The sequence below is a fragment of the Bufo gargarizans genome, chromosome 5 (assembly GCF_014858855.1).
Source record: "Bufo gargarizans isolate SCDJY-AF-19 chromosome 5, ASM1485885v1, whole genome shotgun sequence".
Lineage (NCBI taxonomy): Eukaryota > Metazoa > Chordata > Amphibia > Anura > Bufonidae > Bufo > Bufo gargarizans.
This window is the reverse complement of record NC_058084.1, coordinates 56,883,417-56,905,478: the sequence shown is the minus strand read 5'-3', so window position 1 is coordinate 56,905,478 and position 22,062 is coordinate 56,883,417. Positions and strand designations below refer to the sequence as shown.

At 49.9% G+C, this 22,062-nt stretch overlaps 1 protein-coding gene across 2 annotated transcripts in view; it reads left to right on the top strand.

Annotated features, from left to right (window-relative positions):
- The first annotated feature begins 2,475 nt into the window (after positions 1-2,475).
- The window catches only part of FAM91A1 (family with sequence similarity 91 member A1), a 44,080-nt gene continuing 24,493 nt past the window's right edge, over positions 2,476-22,062 (top strand). For both annotated transcript variants that reach the window (XM_044294008.1, XM_044294007.1), the window contains exons 1-5: positions 2,476-2,704; positions 5,626-5,710; positions 13,660-13,811; positions 17,520-17,577; positions 19,410-19,477. In XM_044294008.1, coding sequence (XP_044149943.1) covers positions 2,633-2,704; positions 5,626-5,710; positions 13,660-13,811; positions 17,520-17,577; positions 19,410-19,477 — 435 coding nt within the window. In that variant the 5' untranslated portion in view covers positions 2,476-2,632. The remainder of the gene's footprint in view (positions 2,705-5,625; positions 5,711-13,659; positions 13,812-17,519; positions 17,578-19,409; positions 19,478-22,062) is intronic.

Below are 22,062 nucleotides of genomic sequence, written 5' to 3'. Positions count from 1 at the left end.
GCCAATACATTCTAATACTGTACGGAGCGGGAACTCTGTACAGTATTACAATGAAGACACAGGAAAAAAGTCGCCTGTATTTACGGACTGTCGAGAAATTTCTGGATGGTTGGCAACCCTGATAGGTCATCATTATCTATCACTGGATAACCCCTTTAAGAAATTAGCAAACACAAAGTCCCAGATTTATCATGACTCTGACAGCTCACTCCACTTTCACATATGGCTAAAGTCAGTTTTAGCCAAGTCAGATTTATGATCGGCCTTTTAAGACTGTAATAAATGTGCTTTGACGGTAGCAGTTTGTCCGTCAGTAAGCAGCTTTACAAAAGTCGCACGTTTTTATGAAAAAGTCGCATGTTCTATTAAAAAGTCTCATAAGATAAGCATGGTCTTCACTGGAGTGAAATTGCGACTTTTTTGAGACTTTTTAAGCAGTCCCAATAGTAAATCTGTCTAGAGATTCATTTACATAAGAAAACACGCCCACTTTCAGAAAACTGGCGAGCATAGTGCAGAGCAGAAAAAAGTTGCAAATGTTTGCGCAGTTTAGGGGTTGCGCAAAAATTTGCGACTTTTTCACTCCATTATTCTGACTTGAGCTAATGATAAATCTGGCCCAAAGTCCCTGATTTCTCAAGGACAATGGGCCCTGTGCTGCAGTCGGAGGCCTGTCATTTATAATGAAATCTGTAGTAAAGTGAGGAACCGCACTCTGTTCCAAAAGGTGTCACCGGTGCCAATCCAGGGCTGTTAGGCCGTTATCAAGATAATAAAATATTCAGGCTCTCAGGTTTGAAAGTGTTGCAATTCAAGTGAGGTTTTATTTCATATTCTCTGCATCATCCATTTGCCCGTGGTATATCTGAATAAATGACAACTATTCCCGAGCAGACGTTTCGTTCCCGGTGGACCTTCATCAGTGGTCATGTTATCTGGAATAATATTAAATACATGTCTAAATGGGTTGTTTGTCAGATGGCAGAGCGTGAAGTCAAATATCATAATAATAATGGTCTATACGTAATGAATAATAAATAAATAATGTACAAGCAGGATTTGATAGAGTTGTAGCAGCAGGGCAAGATGGTGCCCAGAGGTAGATAAATACATATAAATGCAAAGAGTCCGTGAGTCCTAATAATACTATGTCGGGATTTAGTTTGGAAACATGATTATACATAACATAGTCATCTCATCTCTGTCAAGTGCTGCAGAATACTTCTCATCTGCGCCAAATCAACTAGTAAGAATGACTTGCAAGATGCGTCTATATGTAAGGACATATTGTAGGTGTCAAATACGGTAGAATCCGTCTCATCTAAGTTACATATGAAATCCCTAATAAGAACAGCTTGCATCTTCTGCATCTGTGTGACAGATCAGGGGTCCGGTATAGAGGGACGGCCGCGTAGTCATAACATTAGCATCGAAATATACTCCAATACATTTAGTTAACCCCCAATGCAATGTGGAAAAAAGAATAAAGTCAATCATATACCTGTAGGGTGGGTAGTGGTATAGGAAGGTCCACCGTGACCGAAACGTCTGCTCAGAAATATTTGTCACTTATTCATATATACCACGGGCAAATGGATGATGCAGAGAATATGAAATAAAACCTCACTTGAATTGCAAAACTTTCAACCTGAGTGCCTCAATATTGTATTGCCTTTCATGATGAGGCGCAGGCAATTACCTGCCTCCTCCGGCAGTCCGCAGTCCAAAGGAGCTCGGGTTCAGCCATTATTTACGCCAGTTTCTGGCATAGATAGTGATGAAGGTGTTGGGGCTGATGGTCCCAACCATAACCTAGCTCTCTTTTCGGAAACCGGCGAGAGCAGCGTAACAGTGCTAGTTGCAACTAAAAAAGTCACAATGGCATCGGAGTCTGGCGACTTTTTTAAAGCCAAAATAAAAAGTTTTAAGGGGAATGATACATTCCAACAGGATGCAGAAGGGGTAGTCTCAGCGCTAACATTTAGGACATATCCACAGGATATACGGTAAAAGTGTGATAGACGCCAGTCCCACTGGGAACCCCACCAATATCTAATCTCTAGACTGTAACCACCTCTGAGAAACAGTGGAGCGGGCGGTGTCGTATCTCCACTACAAGTGAATGGGAGCTATGGAAATACCGTACCACAGCCCGCGCCACTGTTTCCAGCCACTTCTGGTCTCGGCTTTAATTTTTCAAGCCCAGAATAGGAAATATAAGCTGCACTTTGATTGGCTGCCATTGGCAACAAAGAACTTATTTTTGGACGTTTTATAAACTTGTCCTGCCGTCTACATGGTCATCTCCTGGTGACCTGAACACCCATCAACAATTCTACAAGATAATATCAGTATACAACAACATGGCCTCCTCTGTGATCGGAGACAGGAAAACCAAGCACAACTGGACCTCTAGTGGTAGAAAACGTGTGACGTAAATGTTGGAAACCCTGCCCCTGGGAAGTGACGTCACGCTCGTCAACCCGGTCGCTCTCCAATGAGGAAGTAACTTCCTACCGAGAAGTTCCAGTAGATAGAGGGGACTAGAGAGCGGGGCAGCTGACACCGGGAGCCATGAGGCGGTAACGCGCTATGTGCACGCTCCGCTCTGAGGTGCGGTCATAGCGGCACCATGAACATTGACGTGGAGTTCCACATCCGACACAACTACCCCTGGGCCAAACTACCGGCCAACATCAAGCAGGTAATGTCACCTGCTGCCCCGTGTCCTGCCTGTCACCTGCCCAGTGTCCTGCCTGTCACCTGCCCAGTGTCCTGCCTGTCACCTGCCCAGTGTCCTGCCTGTCACCTGCCCAGTGTCCTGCCTAGTATCCTGCCTGTCATCTGCCACCTGCCCTGTGTCCTGCCTGTCACCTGCCCAGTGTCCTGCCTGTCACCTGCCCCTTGTCCTGCCTGTCATCTGCCACCTGCCCAGTGTCCTGCCTGTCACCTGCCCCGTGTCCTGCCTGTCATCTGCCCAGTGTCCTGCCTGTCACCTGCCCCGTGTCCTGCCTGTCATCTGTCACCTGCCCAGTGTCCTGCCTGTCCACCTGCCCAGTGTCCTGCCTGTCATCTGTCACCTGCCCAGTGTCCTGCCTGTCATCTGCCCAGTGTCCTTCCTGTCATCTGTCACCTGCCCCGTGTCCTGCCTGTCACCTGCCCCGTGTCCTGCCTGTCACCTGCCCCGTGTCCTGCCTGTCACCTGCCCCGTGTCCTGCCTGTCACCTGCCCCGGGTCCTGCCTGTCACCTGCCCCGTGTCCTGCCTGTCACCTGCCCCGTGTCCTGCCTGTCACCTGCCCCGTGTCCTGCCTGTCACCTGCCCCGTGTCCTGCCTGTCACCTGCCCCGTGTCCTGCCTGTCACCTGCCCCGTGTCCTGCCTGTCACCTGCCCCGTGTCCTGCCTGTCACCTGCCTGTCACCTGCCCCGTGTCCTGCCTGTCACCTGCCCCGTGTCCTGCCTGTCACCTGCCCCGTGTCCTGCCTGTCACCTGCCCCGTGTCCTGCCTGTCACCTGCCCCGTGTCCTGCCTGTCACCTGCCCCGTGTCCTGCCTGTCACCTGCCCCGTGTCCTGCCTGTCATCTGTCACCTGCCCCGTGTCCTGCCTGTCATCTGTCACCTGCCCGTGTCCTGCCCCGTGTCCTGCCTGTCACCTGCCCCGTGTCCTGCCTGTCACCTGCCCCGTGTCCTGCCTGTCATGTCACCTGCCCCGTGTCCTGCCTGTCATCTGTCACCTGCCCCGTTTCCTGCCTGTCATCTGTCACCTGCCCCGTTTCCTGCCTGTCGTCTGTCACCTGCCCCGTGTCCTGCCTGTCCTGTGTCACCTGCCCCGTGTCCTGCCTGTCACCTGCCCCGTGTCCTGCCTGTCACCTGCCCCGTGTCCTGCCTGTCACCTGCCCCGTGTCCTGCCTGTCACCTGCCCCGTGTCCTGCCTGTCACCTGCCCCGTGTCCTGCCTGTCACCTGCCCCGTGTCCTGCCTGTCACCTGCCCCGTGTCCTGCCTGTCACCTGCCCCGTGTCCTGCCTGTCACCTGCCCCGTGTCCTGCCTGTCACCTGCCCCGTGTCCTGCCTGTCACCTGCCCCGTGTCCTGCCTGTCATCTGTCACCTGCCCCTTGTCCTGCCTGTCATCTGTCACCTGCCCCGTGTCCTGCCTGTCATCTGTCACCTGCCCCGTGTCCTGCCCCGTGTCCTGCCTGTCACCTGCCCCGTGTCCTGCCTGTCACCTGCCCCGTGTCCTGCCTGTCACCTGCCCCGTGTCCTGCCTGTCACCTGCCCCGTGTCCTGCCTGTCATGTCACCTGCCCCGTGTCCTGCCTGTCATCTGTCACCTGCCCCGTGTCCTGCCTGTCATCTGTCACCTGCCCCGTTTCCTGCCTGTCATCTGTCACCTGCCCCGTTTCCTGCCTGTCGTCTGTCACCTGCCCCGTGTCCTGCCTGTCATCTGTCACCTGCCCCGTGTCCTGCCTGTCGTCTGTCACCTGCCCCGTGTCCTGCCTGTCACCTGCCCCGTGTCCTGCCTGTCACCTGCCCCGTGTCCTGCCTGTCACCTGCCCCGTGTCCTGCCTGTCACCTGCCCCGTGTCCTGCCTGTCACCTGCCCCGTGTCCTGCCTGTCACCTGCCCCGTGTCCTGCCTGTCACCTGCCCCGTGTCCTGCCTGTCACCTGCCCCGTGTCCTGCCTGTCACCTGCCCCGTGTCCTGCCTGTCACCTGCCCCGTGTCCTGCCTGTCACCTGCCCCGTGTCCTGCCTGTCACCTGCCCCGTGTCCCGCCTGTCACCTGCCCCGTGTCCCGCCTGTCACCTGCCCCGTGTCCCGCCTGTCACCTGCCCCGTGTCCCGCCTGTCACCTGCCCCGTGTCCCGCCTGTCACCTGCCCCGTGTCCCGCCTGTCACCTGCCCCGTGTCCCGCCTGTCACCTGCCCCGTGTCCCGTCACGTCACCTGCCCCGTGTCCCGTCACGTCACCTGCCCCCTGTGCTGTCACCTGCCCCCTGTGCTGTCACCTGCCCCCTGTGCTGTCACCTGCCCCCTGTGCTGTCACCTGCCCAGTGTCCTGCCTGTCGCCTGCCCCGTGTCCTGCCTGTCATCTGTCGCCTGCCCCGTGTCCTGCCTGTCATCTGTCGCCTGCCCAGTGTCCTGCCTGTCATCTGTCGCCTGCCCCGTGTCCTGCCTGTCATCTGTCGCCTGCCCAGTGTCCTGCCTGTCATCTGTCGCCTGCCCCGTGTCCTGCCTGTCATCTGTCTCCTGCCCAGTGTCCTGCCTGTCATCTGTCGCCTGCCCAGTGTCCTGCCTGTCATCTGTCGCCTGCCCAGTGTCCTGCCTGTCATCTGTCGCCTGCCCAGTGTCCTGCCTGTCATCTGTCGCCTGCCCAGTGTCCTGCCTGTCATCTGTCGCCTGCCCCGTGTCCTGCCTGTCGCCTGCCCAGTGTCCTGCCTGTCATCTGTCGCCTGCTTCATGTCCTGTCTGTCATCTGTCACCTGCCCAGTGTCATGTCTCTCCTGCCCGCCGGTCACTCTGCCAGCCTTTACTACGTTGTAAAGTAAATGTTCCCACCTCCTGTGTGATATAAGTCTTCTCCTGTGGTAGGACATTTCTCCTGTAACTCCTGGAAATCTTCTTCTCCTTAGAGTCTGGGAAACTCGCAGAAGGAATATGAGAAGCAGGTTGTGCTCTACAGCATCCGGAACCAGCTGCGCTACCGGAGTAATTTGGGTAAGGGGACACAACTACTCCTGTCAGGGCATGCTGGGAGTTGTAGTTGTGTAACAGGTTGATGGTCAGGGTTGTGATCACTGCTGTAGACATAGACACAAAAACTTTCATAGAGCTCAGTAGAAACAACCCAAAAATTCTGATGACACCAGGAGATTTCCAGGCCCGTGGCTGCCGGGGTTTCTCCTACCCTTCTACAGGGACGGTTGGCTAAATGCTTTGTGGGAGCTGCCCAGGAGGCCAGAAAAAAACACAGGCTGCTGCAAGTTTTTCAAAAGTAACCCTCCACCTACATAGCCAACCCCATAGAGCAGTGACTTCTACAGCGGTGCCCGTACATGTGTGCCAGTGCCCGTACATGTGTGCCAGTGCCCGTAGAAAAACATGAGTTCAGTATCATGTAAAAAAAATAGTACTAACCATGTTCTGGTCGTAAAAAGGACCAAAGTGGCACAAGGCGGCCCCCCATAGATTGCAGGTAGGAATTCATCACCAGAGTTGCACAGGATTAGAAAAACATGGCTGCTTTCTCCCAGAAACAGCGCCTCACCTGTCCACAGGTTGTGTCTGGTATTGCAGCTCAGCTCCATTATACTGAATGAGGCTGAGCTGTAATACCACATACTACCTATAGGGAGGTGTGGCACCGTTTTTGGAAGTTGGCAGCTATATTTTTCTAAAGACGAGTTCACATCACTGTTTATTTTTCCTCCATACAGGATTTTTTTTTTTCGTCTAAAATAACGGATCTCAGATGGAAATGGCTCAAACGGGTGCCAAACGTGCATAACTCATAACTCGGGAGGTGTTTTTTATTTTCTTTTCTGAAATGAACAGTGATGAACCCGGCCTAATACTGCACAACCCTGGTTATATGTGTCCCCATTGTCTGATAGGTGTGGGTCCCACCTCTGGAACCTGCACCTATATCGAGAACGGAGCCGGGAAAGTGGTGGTTGGAGGACTCCGGTCCAGCCACCACCAAGCGCTCTCCCCATAGAATGGGAGCGCACTGCGCATGCACTAACACCCCCTCCCCCCCATTCACTTCTATGAGCCAGACGGAAATAGCCGAGCCAGTGCTCAGCTATTTTCGATGACCTCATAGAAGTGAATGGAGGGCGGCTGTGCATGCGCAGTGCGCCCTCCACCACTTTCAGGGCTCCGTTCTCGGCGTAGGTGCGAGTCCCAGAGGTCAGACCCGCACCTATCAGACATTGGGGGCATATCCTAGCAATATGCCCCCATTGTCTAACATAGGAAAACCCCTTTAATCAATCTTGTGCTAGTTTATTAGGAATCGTTTTGGGGATGAGACCCCCAACTATTATCCAGGGCATTGACTGCTGGTCTGGGGGGGTCTTGCTGTATGAGGAGGGCTCGGCCACAGCAGACATGAGCTGGACGGTCATGTGAAGGAGACGCCGTCGCAATGATATGAGAAGTTTACATATGACAACATGGTCAAGGCCAAACCCTGTTCCTGTAGACCTGCGGACAAGCCACACTCCGCTCATACCAAGCATGGCCGTTCATAGCCCGGAAGACGTCTCTAGATCCTAAATCCTTGTCTCTAGATTCTCCTTCCTTAAATAATAGCAGCCAGCAATGGCGTGCTCTGCAGACTGTAAGGCAAAGTTCACACAGCCCAACCGTGGAACGTACGGGAGAGCAGTGTGAGGGGGGCTGTCATGTATCTCCTTTTCTGGTGGATCTGTACTACAAATACTTTACAACCAGAATGTGGTCACAGTGAGGCTCGACCTCCGACATCATAGTAGCACAAGCCCCCCCCCCTCAGTAGTAATAACAGCAGGGTCCCATAGTGGTAGTATCAATCTCTCTGCTTTTCCCCAATAATAGTAGCAGCAGCAAAAGGGTTCCCCCTTTACTCCTGTAGTAACTGAAGCATGGCCCTCCCACCTTTCCCCAGTGTTGGCAGTAGCAGGGGCCCTCCCTATTCACCAGCCGTAGTAAGAACAGTAGGGTCTTCCCCTACTCCACTAATAGTAGCATCTGTCAGGTCTTCCCTTTCCCCCAGTAATCATTGCAGCAGTAGGATCTTTCCTTTTCCCTCATTAGAAGAATCAGCAGTGGGGTCCAACCCTTTCCCCCAGTAGTAGCAGCAGCAGTAGTACAGTCCCCCCTTCCCCCCAGTAGTAGCAGCAGCAGTAGTACAGTCCCCCCTTCCCCCCAGTAGTAGTAGCAGCAGCAGTAGTGCATTCCCCCTCCCCCCCAGTAGTAGAAGCAGCAGCAGTGCAGTCCCCCCTTCCACCCAGTAGTAGTAGCAGCAGTGCAGTCCCCCCTTCCCCGAGTAGTAGCAGCAGCAGTGCAATCCCCCTCCCCCCCCCCCCAGTAGTAGTAGCAGGGCAGTTCCCCCTTTCCCCAGTAGTAGCAGCAGCAGTGCAGTCCCCCCTTCCCCCCAGTAGTGGCAGCAGCAGTGCAGTCCCCCCTTCCCCCCAGTAGTGGCAGCAGCAGTGCAGTCCCCCCTTCCCCCCAGTAGTGGCAGCAGCAGTGCAGTCCCCCCTTCCCCCCAGTAGTGGCAGCAGCAGTGCAGTCCCCCCTTCCCCCCAGTAGTGGCAGCAGCAGTGCAGTCCCCCCTTCCCCCCAGTAGTGGCAGCAGCAGTGCAGTCCCCCCTTCCCCCCAGTAGTGGCAGCAGCAGTGCAGTCCCCCCTTCCCCCCAGTAGTGGCAGCAGCAGTGCAGTCCCCCCTTCCCCCCAGTAGTGGCAGCAGCAGTGCAGTCCCCCCTTCCCCCAGTAGTGGCAGCAGCAGTGCAGTCCCCCCTCCCCCCAGTAGTGGCAGCAGCAGTGCAATCCCCCCTCCCCCCAGTAGTGGCAGCAGCAGTGCAGTCCCCCCTCCCCCAGTAGTGGCAGCAGCAGTGCAGTCCCCCCTTCCCCCCAGTAGTAGCAGCAGCAGTGCAGTCCCTGCTCCCCCAGTAGTAGCAGCAGCAGTGCAGTCCCTGCTTCCCCCAGTAGTAGTAGCAGCAGTGCAGTCCCCCCTTCACCCCCAGTAGTAGTAGCAGCAGAGCAATCCCCCCTTCCCCCCCCAGTTGGAGCAGCAGCAGTGTAGTTCCCCCCAGTAGTAGCAGCAGCAGTGCAGTCACCCCTCCCCCCCCAGTGGTAGCAGCAGCAGTGCAGTTCCCCCAGTAGTAGTAGTAGCAGCAGCAGCAGTGCAGTCCCCCCTTCACCCCCAGTAGTAGTAGCAGCAGAGCAATCCCCCCTTCCCCCCAGTAGGAGCAGCAGCAGTGCAGTCCCCCCTTCCCCCCAGTAGGAGCAGCAGTAGGGCAGTCCCCTCTTCTACCCTGTAGTAGCAGCAGCAGGGCAGTCCTCCCTTTCCCCCAGTAGTTGCAGCAGTGGGGCAATCCCCCCTCCCCCCCAGTAGTAGCAGCATTAGTGCAGTCTCCCTTCCCCCCCCCCAGTAGTAGCAGCAGCAGTGGGGTCCAACCCTCCCCCCCCCCCCCCCTCCCAGAAGTAGCAGTGCAGTCCCCCCTTCTCCCCAATAGTAGCAGCAGCAGTCCCCCACCCGTAATAGCAGCCGCAATGCAGTCCCCATTCCCCCCGAAAGTAGCAGCAGCAGTCCCCCCCCCCCCCCTTACCTCCCGTAATAGCAGCCGCAATGCAGTCCCCCCCCTTCCCCCAAGTAGTAGCTGTAGGGTTTTCTCTTTTCCCCCATTAGCAGTAGTGCGATTCCCCCAGTAGTAGCAGCAGTGGGATCCTTTCCTTTCTCCCAGTAGTAAAAACATCAGTATAATGCTTCTCTTTCACCCATTATTAGTAGTAACAGTACTGTGGTCCTCTCCTTTCCCCCAGTAGTAGCAGCAGTAGGGATGTCCTCTTCACCCTATTATTAGTAGCAGCAGTAGGTATGTCCTCTTCACCCCATTATTAGTAGTAACAGCAGTGTGGTCCTTCCCTTTCCCCCAGTAGTAGTAGCAGCAGTAGGGATGTCCTCTTCAGCCCATTATTAGTAGTAACAGCAGTGTGGTCCTCCCCTTTCCCCCAGTAGTAGTAGCAGTAGGGATGTCCTCTTCACCCCATTATTAGTAGTAACAGCAGTGTGGTCCTCCCCTTTCCCCCAGTAGTAGTAGCAGTAGGGATGTCCTCTTCAGCCCATTATTAGTGGCAGCAGTAGGGATGTCCTCTTCACCCCATTATTAGTAGCAGCAGTAGGGATGTCCTCTTTACCCCATTATTAGTAGTAACAGCAGTGTGGTCCTCCCCTTTCCCCCAGTAGTAGTAGCAGTAGGGATGTCCTCTTCAGCCCATTATTAGTAGCAGCAGTAGGGATGTCCTCTTCAGCCCATTATTAGTAGCAGCAGTAGGGATGTCCTCTTCACCCCATTATTAGTAGCAGCAGTAGGGATGTCCTCTTCACCCCATTAGTAGTAACAGCAGTAGGGATGTCCTCTTCACCCCATTATGAGTAGCAGCAGTAGGGATGTCCTCTTCACCCCATTATGAGTAGCAGCAGTAGGGATGTCCTCTTCACCCCATTATGAGTAGCAGCAGTAGGGATGTCCTCTTCAGCCCATTATTAGTGGCAGCAGTAGGGATGTCCTCTTCACCCCATTATTAGTAGCAGCAGTAGGGATGTCCTCTTTACCCCATTATTAGTAGTAACAGCAGTGTGGTCCTCCCCTTTCCCCCAGTAGTAGTAGCAGTAGGGATGTCCTCTTCAGCCCATTATTAGTAGCAGCAGTAGGGATGTCCTCTTCACCCCATTATTAGTAGCAGCAGTAGGGATGTCCTCTTCACCCCATTATTAGTAGCAGCAGTAGGGATGTCCTCTTCACCCCATTAGTAGTAACAGCAGTAGGGATGTCCTCTTCACCCCATTATGAGTAGCAGCAGTAGGGATGTCCTCTTCACCCCATTATGAGTAGCAGCAGTAGGGATGTCCTCTTCACCCCATTATTAGTAGCAGCAGTAGGGATGTCCTCTTCACCCCATTATTAGTAGCAGCAGTAGGGATGTCCTCTTCACCCCATTATGAGTAGCAGCAGTAGGGATGTCCTCTTCACCCCATTATGAGTAGCAGCAGTAGGGATGTCCTCTTCACCCATTATGAGTAGCAGCAGTAGGGATGTCCTCTTCACCCCATTATTAGTAGCAGCAGTAGGGATGTCCTCTTCACCCCATTATTAGTAGCAGCAGTATGGATGTCCTCTTCACCCCATTATTAGTAGCAGCAGTAGGGATGTCCTCTTCACCCCATTATTAGTAGCAGCAGTAGGGATGTCCTCTTCACCCCATTATTAGTAGTAGCAGTAGGGATGTCCTCTTCAGCCCATTATTAGTAGCAGCAGTAGGGATGTCCTCTTCACCCCATTATTAGTAGCAGCCGCCAGGTCGTCATTGTTTCCCTAGTGGTGGTCATATTTCTGAAACCCTCCCATCAGGCGCCCTCTGCTGGAGGAGGCCATAACTCTGCGCACTCTTTGCCAGGAGAGGCTGCCTCCGTCTGTGAAGGGAGTTAGGCCGAGGCTGGCGTCGCTCTGCTGAGCAGCTTCTTTTTTTCACCTTGTTCTCCATTCATATCCAAAGATGCTGGTTTGTGCCTTTTGTTCTCCGAGATGACAGTGACTCCATTAGAGCTGTCAGTGCCCATGACTGTGCAGTGTCAGTCCGGGGGCTATCAGTCAGCAGAAGTTTTACTTTTAGCTTTGAATGTGATAGTAGAAGAGAACTTGGTGTCCCTGGGAAAGTACTGCAAAGTCCATCAAGGGATTGGCTTGAAAGAGCTGGCCCCTTCTTTAGATGAAAGCTGCCGCGTTGGTCCGCTGATACACCAGGGTTAGTTATGGTTGGCCTCACGTTCTCCTGCCGCAGCTGTCCTCCAGCTTATTGACTCTGTGCATTATAGTACGTTCTGTGTTCTCGCACACATGAAATGCATGTAATGTGCCACCTGCCGGCGGATTAGTCCCGAGCTCCATTACACAGGGATGCCAGTCATGCCAGGCGCTTGTCCTATAAATGTGCCAGCTCTCTGGGCGGCAGCCAGGGGGTTATCTGCAGTGCAAAAGCAGGTTACTTCTGCTGTGGAGGAAGCAGCCGACCTCAGGAGTACTACCCCCAATATGCTCAGACAATGAAGATAGCTTTTTTTCACTACGGCGTTGGATTTGATCTGACGTATAAAGTCTCCTCTCCTCCCGCGGTCTCAGACCGGATCTGCAGGACTTGTCTGATGTACGTTTAGCACGTGTCGCCCTAATATACATGGGGAACGTCCGTAGGGTTACTATAGTCGGACCCTGACCAACAGACTAAAACAAGGTATGGTAGCACGGTAAATGGCGCCATTCCATACAGCGGTGTGCAGTACAAAAACATGTTACAGCGGGACCCTAGGGGTGACACGTACCAGTGTGTACATGGATGTGATGTGGACAGAGACTTGCCTTACTCTTCCCTGCAATAGCGGGTATTTCAGGAGTAAAATATTGATGACCTGTCCTCAGTATCTGAGCTGTGGCGGTCCGACTTTCCACATCTCCGCTCATCAGCAGCTGCGGCCTCTTCCTAGCCCAGTGACCTCACATTCATTGGCGCAGCTCAGTGTCATTCAACTGATTGGGCCCAACCTGCAATACCAGGCGCAGCCACTATGTAATCTAGGGCGCTGTGCTGCGAGGAGCTTTGCAGCCTTTTCAAACAGCTGATCGGTGGGAGGGTCGGACCCCACCAATCACATATTGATAGGTCATCAATATTATACTTCCTGGAAAACCTTTTTGCGACTCTGGTTTGTCTCGATGGTAACAAGGGCTGTAGCAAGATTAAAACGTATCCCTAAGAGCTCATTCAGACGGCCATATGCTGTCCGCAAAAATGCAGATCCATAATTTTTTTTGCAGACAGTTCAGCATGTTCGCAAAAAAAATCGGATTGCATTTTTGCGGACCCATAGACTTCAATGGGCCCACGTCCTGATTTTCACTGACAGGTATAGGACATGTTTTATTTGTGTTGCCGAGCCGTAGAACGGAAGAAAAGGGCCCCCCATAGAAGTGAATGGGTCCGCATCTAATCCGTAAAAAAAACGGATCTGCATTTTTGCAGACGGCGTACGGCTGTCTGAATGAGCCCTAAGGCTGAGTTCACATCACCGTTTACGACCATCAGGAGAAGAGCGAAAAATAAACAGGATCCTGTAAAAAAAGAAAACAACGGATCCTATTCGATCAGTTGGCATCCGCTTGAGTCATTTCCACCTGAGAGGTTTTTTTTTAGACGGGGGAAAACAAAGTCCTGAATGCTGGACTTCTTTTTTTTTTTTCCGTCTAGAAAAACGGATCTCAGACGGAAATGGCTGCAACGGATGCCAACTCATGCAACAGGATCCGTTTTTTTTTTTACAGGATCTGTTTTAGTTTTTCTTCTGACAGATTAGAACTGATATCTAAACAGTGATGTGAAGTCAGCCTTAGGCCTCACGCACACGACCGTATGGATCCGCAGAAAATACAGATGACGTCCGTGTGCATTCGGTATTTAGCGGAACGGAACAGCTGGCCCCTAATAGAACAGTCCTATCCTTGTCCGTGATGCGGACAATAATAGGATATGTTCTTTTTTTTTTTTACGGAACGGACATACGGAAACGGAATGTGCACGGAGTAACTTCTGTTATTGAAATGAATGGTTCCGCATACGGTCTGCAAAAAAACGGAAATGGACACGGAAACAAAATATGTTTGTGTGCATGAGCCCTTAGGGGGGATAATTGTCTGATCGGTAGAGAGAGCGTCCACAGGAGGAGAGGGTTTCTGTGCTCCCCTTCATGTTTTGCTCCAGCTCTCCTGATTTCTATGGGACTACTGGAGGAGGCTGAGTACAAAAATCTATAGGAGGCGTGAAAACCTGCGAGTGTTGTGGCGTATGGTGGGCTGGTTCTTAGACGTCACCCCTTGTATACCTTATGATGTATTTATTCTCTTGTCCAGTGAAACATGTGAAGAAGGACGAGCGCAGATATTATGAGGATCTCCTGAAGTACAGCAGGGAGCATCTGATGCTGTACCCCTACCACCTGTCCGATATCATGGTGAAAGGGCTCCGGATAACCCCCTTCTCCTACTATGTCGGCATAATGGAGGTAAGAAGTCTACGTGTACCTTATTATGACCTCGCAGTGGCTGACGGTCAGGAGCTGTGGTTTGTAGGATGACCGATACGTAGGTGTTCTGCTGCAGGCCTACCCATGAAGCTTACAATCTAATGTCACCACCAAGGTCCTAGAAATAGGAGTGAGTGAACTTAGTTATAAGCCAGGTCTAATGATTCTGTTCATGAAGCAGATCGATAGTTTGCTCTAGGTCACCCCCTAGTGTTGGCATATAGTAAATGTCCAATTTTGCTGCTTTAACCCCTTAAGGACCGGGCCATTTTTCACCTTAAAGGGGTTGTCTCACCTCCCTAGTTGCTGGCTGCCTCGCTGCTCTCAGGGCCTCTCTTCCCTGCTTGCTGGAGGCGGAGCTGAAATCTCTGATGCAAAGGAAGGCAAGCCTGGCAGGGAGGAAGCAACCCCTCCCCTTGTCTGTGCGTGCTCGCTCCCGAGGCTGTCGGAGGAGATTCAGCCTCAGGGAGAGCTGCACAGCGAATGCCCAGTAACTGTGATAATCATGCCTGCGAGGTGGCTGGGGCCAGGAGTGAACGCACATGCGCCATTGTCTGTGCGCGCTCGCTAAAAAACAAAAAAACATTTACAAATATTTTTGAAAAATTTGCAACTTTCCAAATTTCAATTCTCTGCTTTTAAAACAGATAGTGATACCTTAATATAATAGTTATTACTTTACATTCCCCATATGTCTACTTCATGTTTGGATAATTTTGTGAATGCCATTTTATTTTTTGGGGACGTTAGAAGGCTTAGAAGTTTAGAAGCAAATCTTGAAATTTTTCGGAAAATTTCCAAAACCCACTTTTTAAGGACCAGTTCAGGTCTGAAGTCACTTTGTGAGGCCTACATAATAAAAGCCACCCAAAAATGACCCCATTTTAGAAACTACACCCCTCAAGGTATACAAAACTGATTTTTACAAACGTTGTTTCCCCTTTAGGTGTTCCACAAGAGTTAATGGAGATGAGATTTCTGAAATTCACTTTTTGGGCAGATTTTTCATTTTAATAATTTTTTTTCCAGTTACAAAGCAAGGGTTAACAGCCAAACAAAACTCAATATTTATTGCCCTGATTCTGTAGTTTACAGAAACACCCCATATGTGGTCAAAAACCACTGTACGGGCACACGGCAGAGCGCAGAAGGAAAGGAATGCCATATGGTTTTTGGAAGGCAGATTTCACTGTGATAAAAAAAGGGCTTTTTTTTTTTTTTTTGGGGCTTGTTAAAATCGTTATTTAACGACTATTCCCTATTCTTACTTTTGTCTGTGGTTTCTTTTCATTAAAAAACGATCTTTTAAAATATGCAAATCGCTTCACTACCAGCAAGTAGGGCGTCTACTTGCTGGTAGCCGCCGCAAAAAACCGCCCCCTCCTCTTGTTGATTGACAGGGCCAGCAGCGATCTCCTCCTCCGGCTGGCCCTGTCAGCATTTCAAAAATCCCGCGCCTGTCTTCATTCGGCGCAGGCGCTCTGAGAGAAGGAGGCTCGCCTCCTCAGCACTCCCTCAGTGCGCCTGCGCCGATGACGTCACCGAAAGAGAAGACGTCATCGGCGCAGGCGCACTGAGGGAGTGCTGAGGAGGCGAGCCTCCTTCTCTCAGAGCGCCTGCGCCGAATGAAGACAGGCGCGGGATTTTTGAAATGCTGACAGGGCCAGCCGGAGGAGGAGATCGCTGCTGGCCCTGTCAATCAACAAGAGGAGGGGGCGGTTTTTTGCGGCGGCTACCAGCAAGTAGACGCCCTACTTGCTGGTAGTGAAGCGATTTGCATATTTTAAAAGATCGTTTTTTAATGAAAAGAAACCACAGACAAAGGTAGGATCCCTATATAGGGAATAGTCGTTAAATAACTATTTTAACAAGCCCAAAAAAAAAAAAAAGGGGTTTTGGGGGTGACAGAAGCCCTTTAACTTGCCATGTCACATTTTAAGACCCCCTGATGCACCCCTAGAGTAGAAACTCCAAAAAAGTGATCCCATTTTATAAACTACACCCCTCAAGATATTCAAAACTGATTTTACTAACTTTGTTAACCCTTTAGGTGTTCCACAAGAATTAATGATCATACGAGTGTATTACTGTAGTGCAGCGGCGGCAGAAAGCGCGTGGCGTCATAGCAACCAATGACGCCGTGCGCTCCTGCTGTCAGCAGGATGCCAGGCCGGGATACCACGGACCGCTCACATCCGTGTTCCACGCCCGTGTGCATTCGGCCTTACTATGGAGATGCATAGATAGGCATGGGGGAGATTTATAAGTAGAACCGACTTAGTTGCCCATAGCAACCAATCAGATTCCACCTTTCATTTTCCAAAGGAGCTGTCAAAAATGAAAGGTCGAATCTGGTTGGTTGCTATGGGCAACTGAGCCTGTTGTACTTTACACCAGTTTGATAAATCTCCTTAATATTGGGATTTCTTTTAAATCTACGACTATTGCCTCAGGGTCGAGGTGCAATACCAAACACTGCGTATGGACAAGTGTAGCGCTGTTTCTGGACCCTTTACCATTGCAGCCTGTTTAGTTTTTCATCTCCCCCTTCGGCCACAGTTTTTTCGGTTTAGTTTTAGGGTGTTCACCGTGCGGTATAAATGACCAAATAACTTTATTCTAAAGATCAGTACAATTATGGCATAACCAAATGTATGGTTTTTGGGGGGTTAGGGTAAAGTTTTACTGTGGTTTTTTTTTTTTTGTTATTTAAATTGCACTGTGTCGCCATATTCTGAGACCCAAATTTATTTTATTTTTTTACTTTTCTGTCACGTGAATTATTTTTTTTTTCAGCGTGAGCTGTAGTTCCTTTTGGTGCTGTTTTGATCAATTTTTATAAAATTTTCCTTGGACGGTATAGCGTTTTAATGTTTCACTTTTCAAAATTGCTTAGATTTTTTCACATTGTCAATGGCAAAAAAATTTTTATTTATTTTTTTCAACTTCTAAAATTTTTTTGGGGTTTTTTTTTTTGGCTACTTTCATATTAGTGTTTCTATCTTCTGTTTTGTCCTCATTCATTGTCAATGGGGACTAAACGTAACTGAACAGAACGGAGTGCTCCAAAATCTGTTTGGTTATGGTCTCATACCGGAGAGCAGCATGTTGCGGTTTTCTTTCTATCATGGGATGCGGAGCAAGACGGATCCGTCATGACCCACAATGCAAGTCAATGGGGACTGATCCGTTTAACTCTGACACAATAGAAAACGGATCCGTCCCCCATTGCTTTTCAATGGAGTTCATGACGGATCCGTCTTGGCTATGTTAAAGATAATACAACCGGATCTGTTCATAACGGATGCAGATGGTTGTATTATCGGTAACAGAAGCGTTTTTGCTGAACCCTGCCGGATCCAGTAAAAACACTAGTGTGAAAGTCGCCTAAATGGTTTAAAAACTTAAGCTGATCCACTGTTGCTCTGTTGGACCTACACAGCTCCCTCCATTGTGTAGTGGACAGAGCTGGTAACTACAGCACCACTCCCATGCTGTACTTTCTGTATCAGGTCCTCACAGTTTTCTTGCTCTCTGCTGCTGTCATCGAAATAGGATCCTTCATGAACTGTGAATAATTGGTTGTTTGTGCTGAAGGAATCCAGTCCCTCCTGCCAGTTCTTGCACTGAGGATTCTCTGGCAGATATGGCTGCAAATTATTTTTTTTTTTCTTTCTTCTTTTACAGGACATAATGAATAGTGAAAAAAGTTATGACTCCCTTCCGAACTTCACTGCCGCAGACTGTGAGTATGGGTATTCAGTCAAATAGAGCCAGACCCTGAATATTACAATAATGGAATCAGTACGGCACCCCTAGTGTTATACTAGTTGGTATAATTACCTTCATTTATAAACTGCCATCCAAAACAGCTGAAAAAGAATGGCCATCCTGGTCATGGGTTGTATCATAGCATCCTTCTGGGCCTTAGTAATCTGCGAGTTTGGGGACTGAGGAGTCCTGCAGCGTAGGTCACAAGATGCCTTTCAGAGCTGCTGACTGGCCAAGAGGGATGCTAAAGCAACGCTGCAATTGGACATTGTTAAAAATGGTAGAAGACAGCTAGAAGGGAGTATGACTGCAGCATCAGACTACACAGAGGTTGTTGTCTGTTACCATGGAGATGCCTAGTCCGCACAGCTGCTGTAGAAACAAATCGATAGGAAATGAACACCTATTGCCATGCTCCATTTTTTATTTCAGATTTATTAGGCCAAAAAGTGTGTGTGTGTGTGTGTGTGGGCTGGTGTGGTTACACGTGGTCTGCGGTTGTGAGGGCGGTTGGATGTACTGCCAAATTCTCTGAAACTCTTAGGCCGCTTTCACACGGGCGAGTTTTCCGTGCGGGTGCGATGCGTGCGGTGAACGCATTGCACCCGCACTGAATCCTGACCCATTCATTTCTATGGGGCTGTGCACATGAGCGGTGATTTTCACGCATCACTTGTGCGTTGAGTGAAAATCGCAGCATGCTCTATATTGTGCGATTTTCACGCGACGCAGGCCCCATAGAAGTGAATGGGGTGCGTTAAAATCGCATAGCATCCGCAAGCAAGTGCTAGGAAACGATCGGGATGGAGACCCGATCATTATTATTTTCCCTTATAACATGGTTATAAGGGAAAATAGCATTCTGAATACAGAATGCATAGTATAATAGTGCTGGAGGGGTTAAAAAAAAATAATTTAACTCACCTTAGTCCACTTGATCGCGAAGCCCGGCATCTCCTTCTGTATCCTTTGTCGAGCAGGACCTGTGGTGAGCATTAAATACAGGTAAAGGACCTTTGACGTCAGATCACATGCTCCATCACCACGGTGATGGACCATGTGATTGGAGCATGTGATCTGACGTCACCACAGGTCATTTAGCCCACAGCTAGTAAAGAAGAGACCGGGAACTACGCGATCAAGAGGAGAAGGTGAGTTAACTTTTTTATTTTTTTAACCCCTCCAGCACTTTTATACTATGCATTCTGTAGTCAGAATGCTATTATTTTCCCTTATAACCATGTTATAAGGGAAAATAATACAATCTTCAGAACATCCATCCCAAGCCCGAACTTCTGCAAAGCACCCGCCTCTTATCCGGGCAAAAAACATGACGCCCATGTGAAAGAGGCCTTATGGTAGAAAAATTAACATTCATTGCACGGGTAACAGCTCTGGTAGACATTCCTGCAGTCAGCACGCCAATTGCACGCTCCCTCAAATGTTGCGGCATCTGTGGCATTGTGCTGTGTGATCAAACTGCACATTTCAGAGTGGCCTTTTATTGTGGGCAGTTTAAGGCACACCTGTGCAATATTCATGCTGTTTAATCAGCACCTTGATATGCCACACCTGTGAGGTGGGAAGGGAGAAGTGCTCACTAACACAGATTTAGACGGATTTGTGAACAATATCTGAGAGTAATGGGTCTTTTGTGTATGTAGAAAATGTCTCAGATCTTTGAGTTCAGCTCATGCAAAATAGGAGCAAAACCGAAAGTGTTGCGTTTATATTTTTGGTCAGTGTGTGTGTGTGTGTGTGTGTGTGTGTGTATATAATATGCTTTATTTAATCCTTTTTTTTCAGGCCTAAGACTCCTTGGTATAGGGAGAAACCAGTACATTGATCTGATGAACCAGTGTCGATCATCTAAGGTAAGTAGCAGGATTTTCTAACACTGATCCCACTGATCTTTTCTAGGGGGTTTGGTTGGTGCCATATATAATGGAATTGCACGCTGCTCCCATTGAAGTGAATGCTGCAGTAACCCGCTCGGTCCACTACACACAGTATTTGGGACACCCCACATCATAGACCAGTGGAGACGAACCTATGGCACGAGTGCTAGAGGCGTCACTCAGGCACCTGCGCCCTGGAAAAAGTCTATGGTGTACAAATACGCCTTAGACTTTTCCTGCCATTGATCAGCGCAGGGCGCACTATGAACAGCACAGGCAGCGCACTGAATGTAGGCAGGCTATTATAGCTAAATGATAAAGCACATGGAAGATACACTATATTGCACTGTAGTAGTCAGGGTAAATTGCCGTGTTGGCACTTTGCGATAAATAAGTGGGTTTTGTGTTGCAGTTTGGGCACCCGGCCTCTAAAATCCTGGATTACCCCTTTAAAGGAATTAATATTGATGACCTATCCTCCGGATTGGCAGAGGTCCGACACCCGGGCCCCCCGCCGATCAGCTGTTAGAAGAGGACGGCTGGTCTTTGAGCACCGCAGTCTCTTCCAAGACCATGTGACGTCACCGTACCTCAGTCACATGGCCTAGTTGCAGTTCAGCCCCATTCAAGTCATTAGGGCTGAGCTGCAATACCAATCACAACCACTATACAATGTACAGGCCGTTGCATTACCGGGAGCTCTGATGAGCGACGCAGAATCCCGAAACTGCTGATCCATGGGGTGCTGGGACTCGGACCCCTCCTGTGGATAGGTCATCGAAATTATTTCCCAGATAACCCCTTCAAGATTAATTTAGATGAGGCTTGACAACCTTTTGACGTATGGTAATGCAGTTTTTTGTCGAGGTCACCTCTTTCCTCACCCTTTTGTTTTTCACAGCCGCTCCCAGGGATATTCCGTAAATGATGATGACTAGGTATGAGCGCTGTTTAGTTTACGGTCCAGTCCCCATTCATTGACTTGGAAGGAATGGAAATTCCCTTGTCTTTTAATTCCCTTCTGGAATCTTTCTCTGACGTACAGATTACAGTTAAGAATCCCGCTCTGCTTTAGGCCTCTTTTACACGAGCGTGGCGGATTGACTCCGGATGCGTTCGGTCAAACTCGCACCATTTTGCAAGCAAGTTCAGTCAGTTATAAGCTCCGACTGCGTTCAGTTAAATTTTTTCCGCGCGAGTGCAATGCGTTTTTCACGCGCGTGATAATAAACTGAACGTTTACAAACATCATCTGCTAGCAGCCATCAGTGAAAAACTTATCGCATCTGCACTTGCTTGCGGATGCAATGCGTTTTTCACTGAAGCCACATTCACTTCTGTGGGGCCAGGGCTGCGTGAAAACCTGAATATAGAACATGCTGCGATTTTCACACAACACAGAACTGATGCGTGAAAAAAACGCTAATGTACACAGACCCATTGAAATGAATGGGTCCGGATTCAGTGCGGGTGCAATGTGTTCAATTCACCCATTGCACCCGCGTGGAAAACTCGCTCGTGTGAAAGGGGCCTAATAGGCCGTAGTTTAGTCATTTACTTCACTTAAAGAGGACACGCCAGAATAAATGTACAAAAGGCACCAGGTGTATGTTAAAGGGCTGTTCCCTTATTATAAAATGCCATATTGCTAGTCTGTGTAGTCTCTGCTACAGCACTGCGATATTGAGGGGTCTGACTTGTTATGCATCTGTTTGCTCCTCCCCTGTCACATTTTGGTCTCTGAAGAAGAGGCTGAATTCTCTCACTTTTTGGAAACTAATCTATAGTCCTCTCTCTGTCCTTTAAAGGATCCGTCCAGGATTTTTATAATCCTCAGGATAGGTCATCTAATCGACACCCTCTACATGTGCAATCGGCAGCTTGTGATACCTTCCGGCACTGGAAATACACTGCACCCTCTATTAGACAGAGTAGAGGATGGAGCTGGTTACTACAGTGCCACCTCCACTTAAAGGGGTTGTCCCAGGAAAAATATTCGACAGTTTTCAAACCAGCACCTGGATCTCAATTCTTTTGTAATTGCATGTAATTAACAATTTAGCACAGCCACCGAGTTATTCAATAAACCGTATCATCTGTATAGCGCCACCTGCTGTTTTTTTCCTTTTCTTATTTCTTTGTCCGTGTCACTGAAAGGCCGCACATGCTCAGTTTCATCATTCAATTGCCTCCTGAGCTGTGATAGGGTGAGAGCATGGACACGCCCCCTTAGCTGTGATAGGGTGAGAGCATAGGCACGCCCCTGAGCTGTGATAGGGAGATCATGGACACGCCCCCAGAGCTGCAGCAGAAAAGACACTCCCCTTGAGCTGTCAGCTTGATATAAATCTAGCAGATCAATGAATGGGGAGATCTCTGGATCCATGTGAGGTACAGGGCTGGTTGGGGTTTTGTTAGAAAGAGGGTGTCATGTACTTTAAGTAAATTGGAGCAATGCTGCAGTGACCTGCTCCATCCACTATACAATGGGCAGATCTGTGTAGTTCCAGTGCCAGATCTGCTTTGGAAAAGCTGATTGACTGGTGTGTGGGGTGTCACAC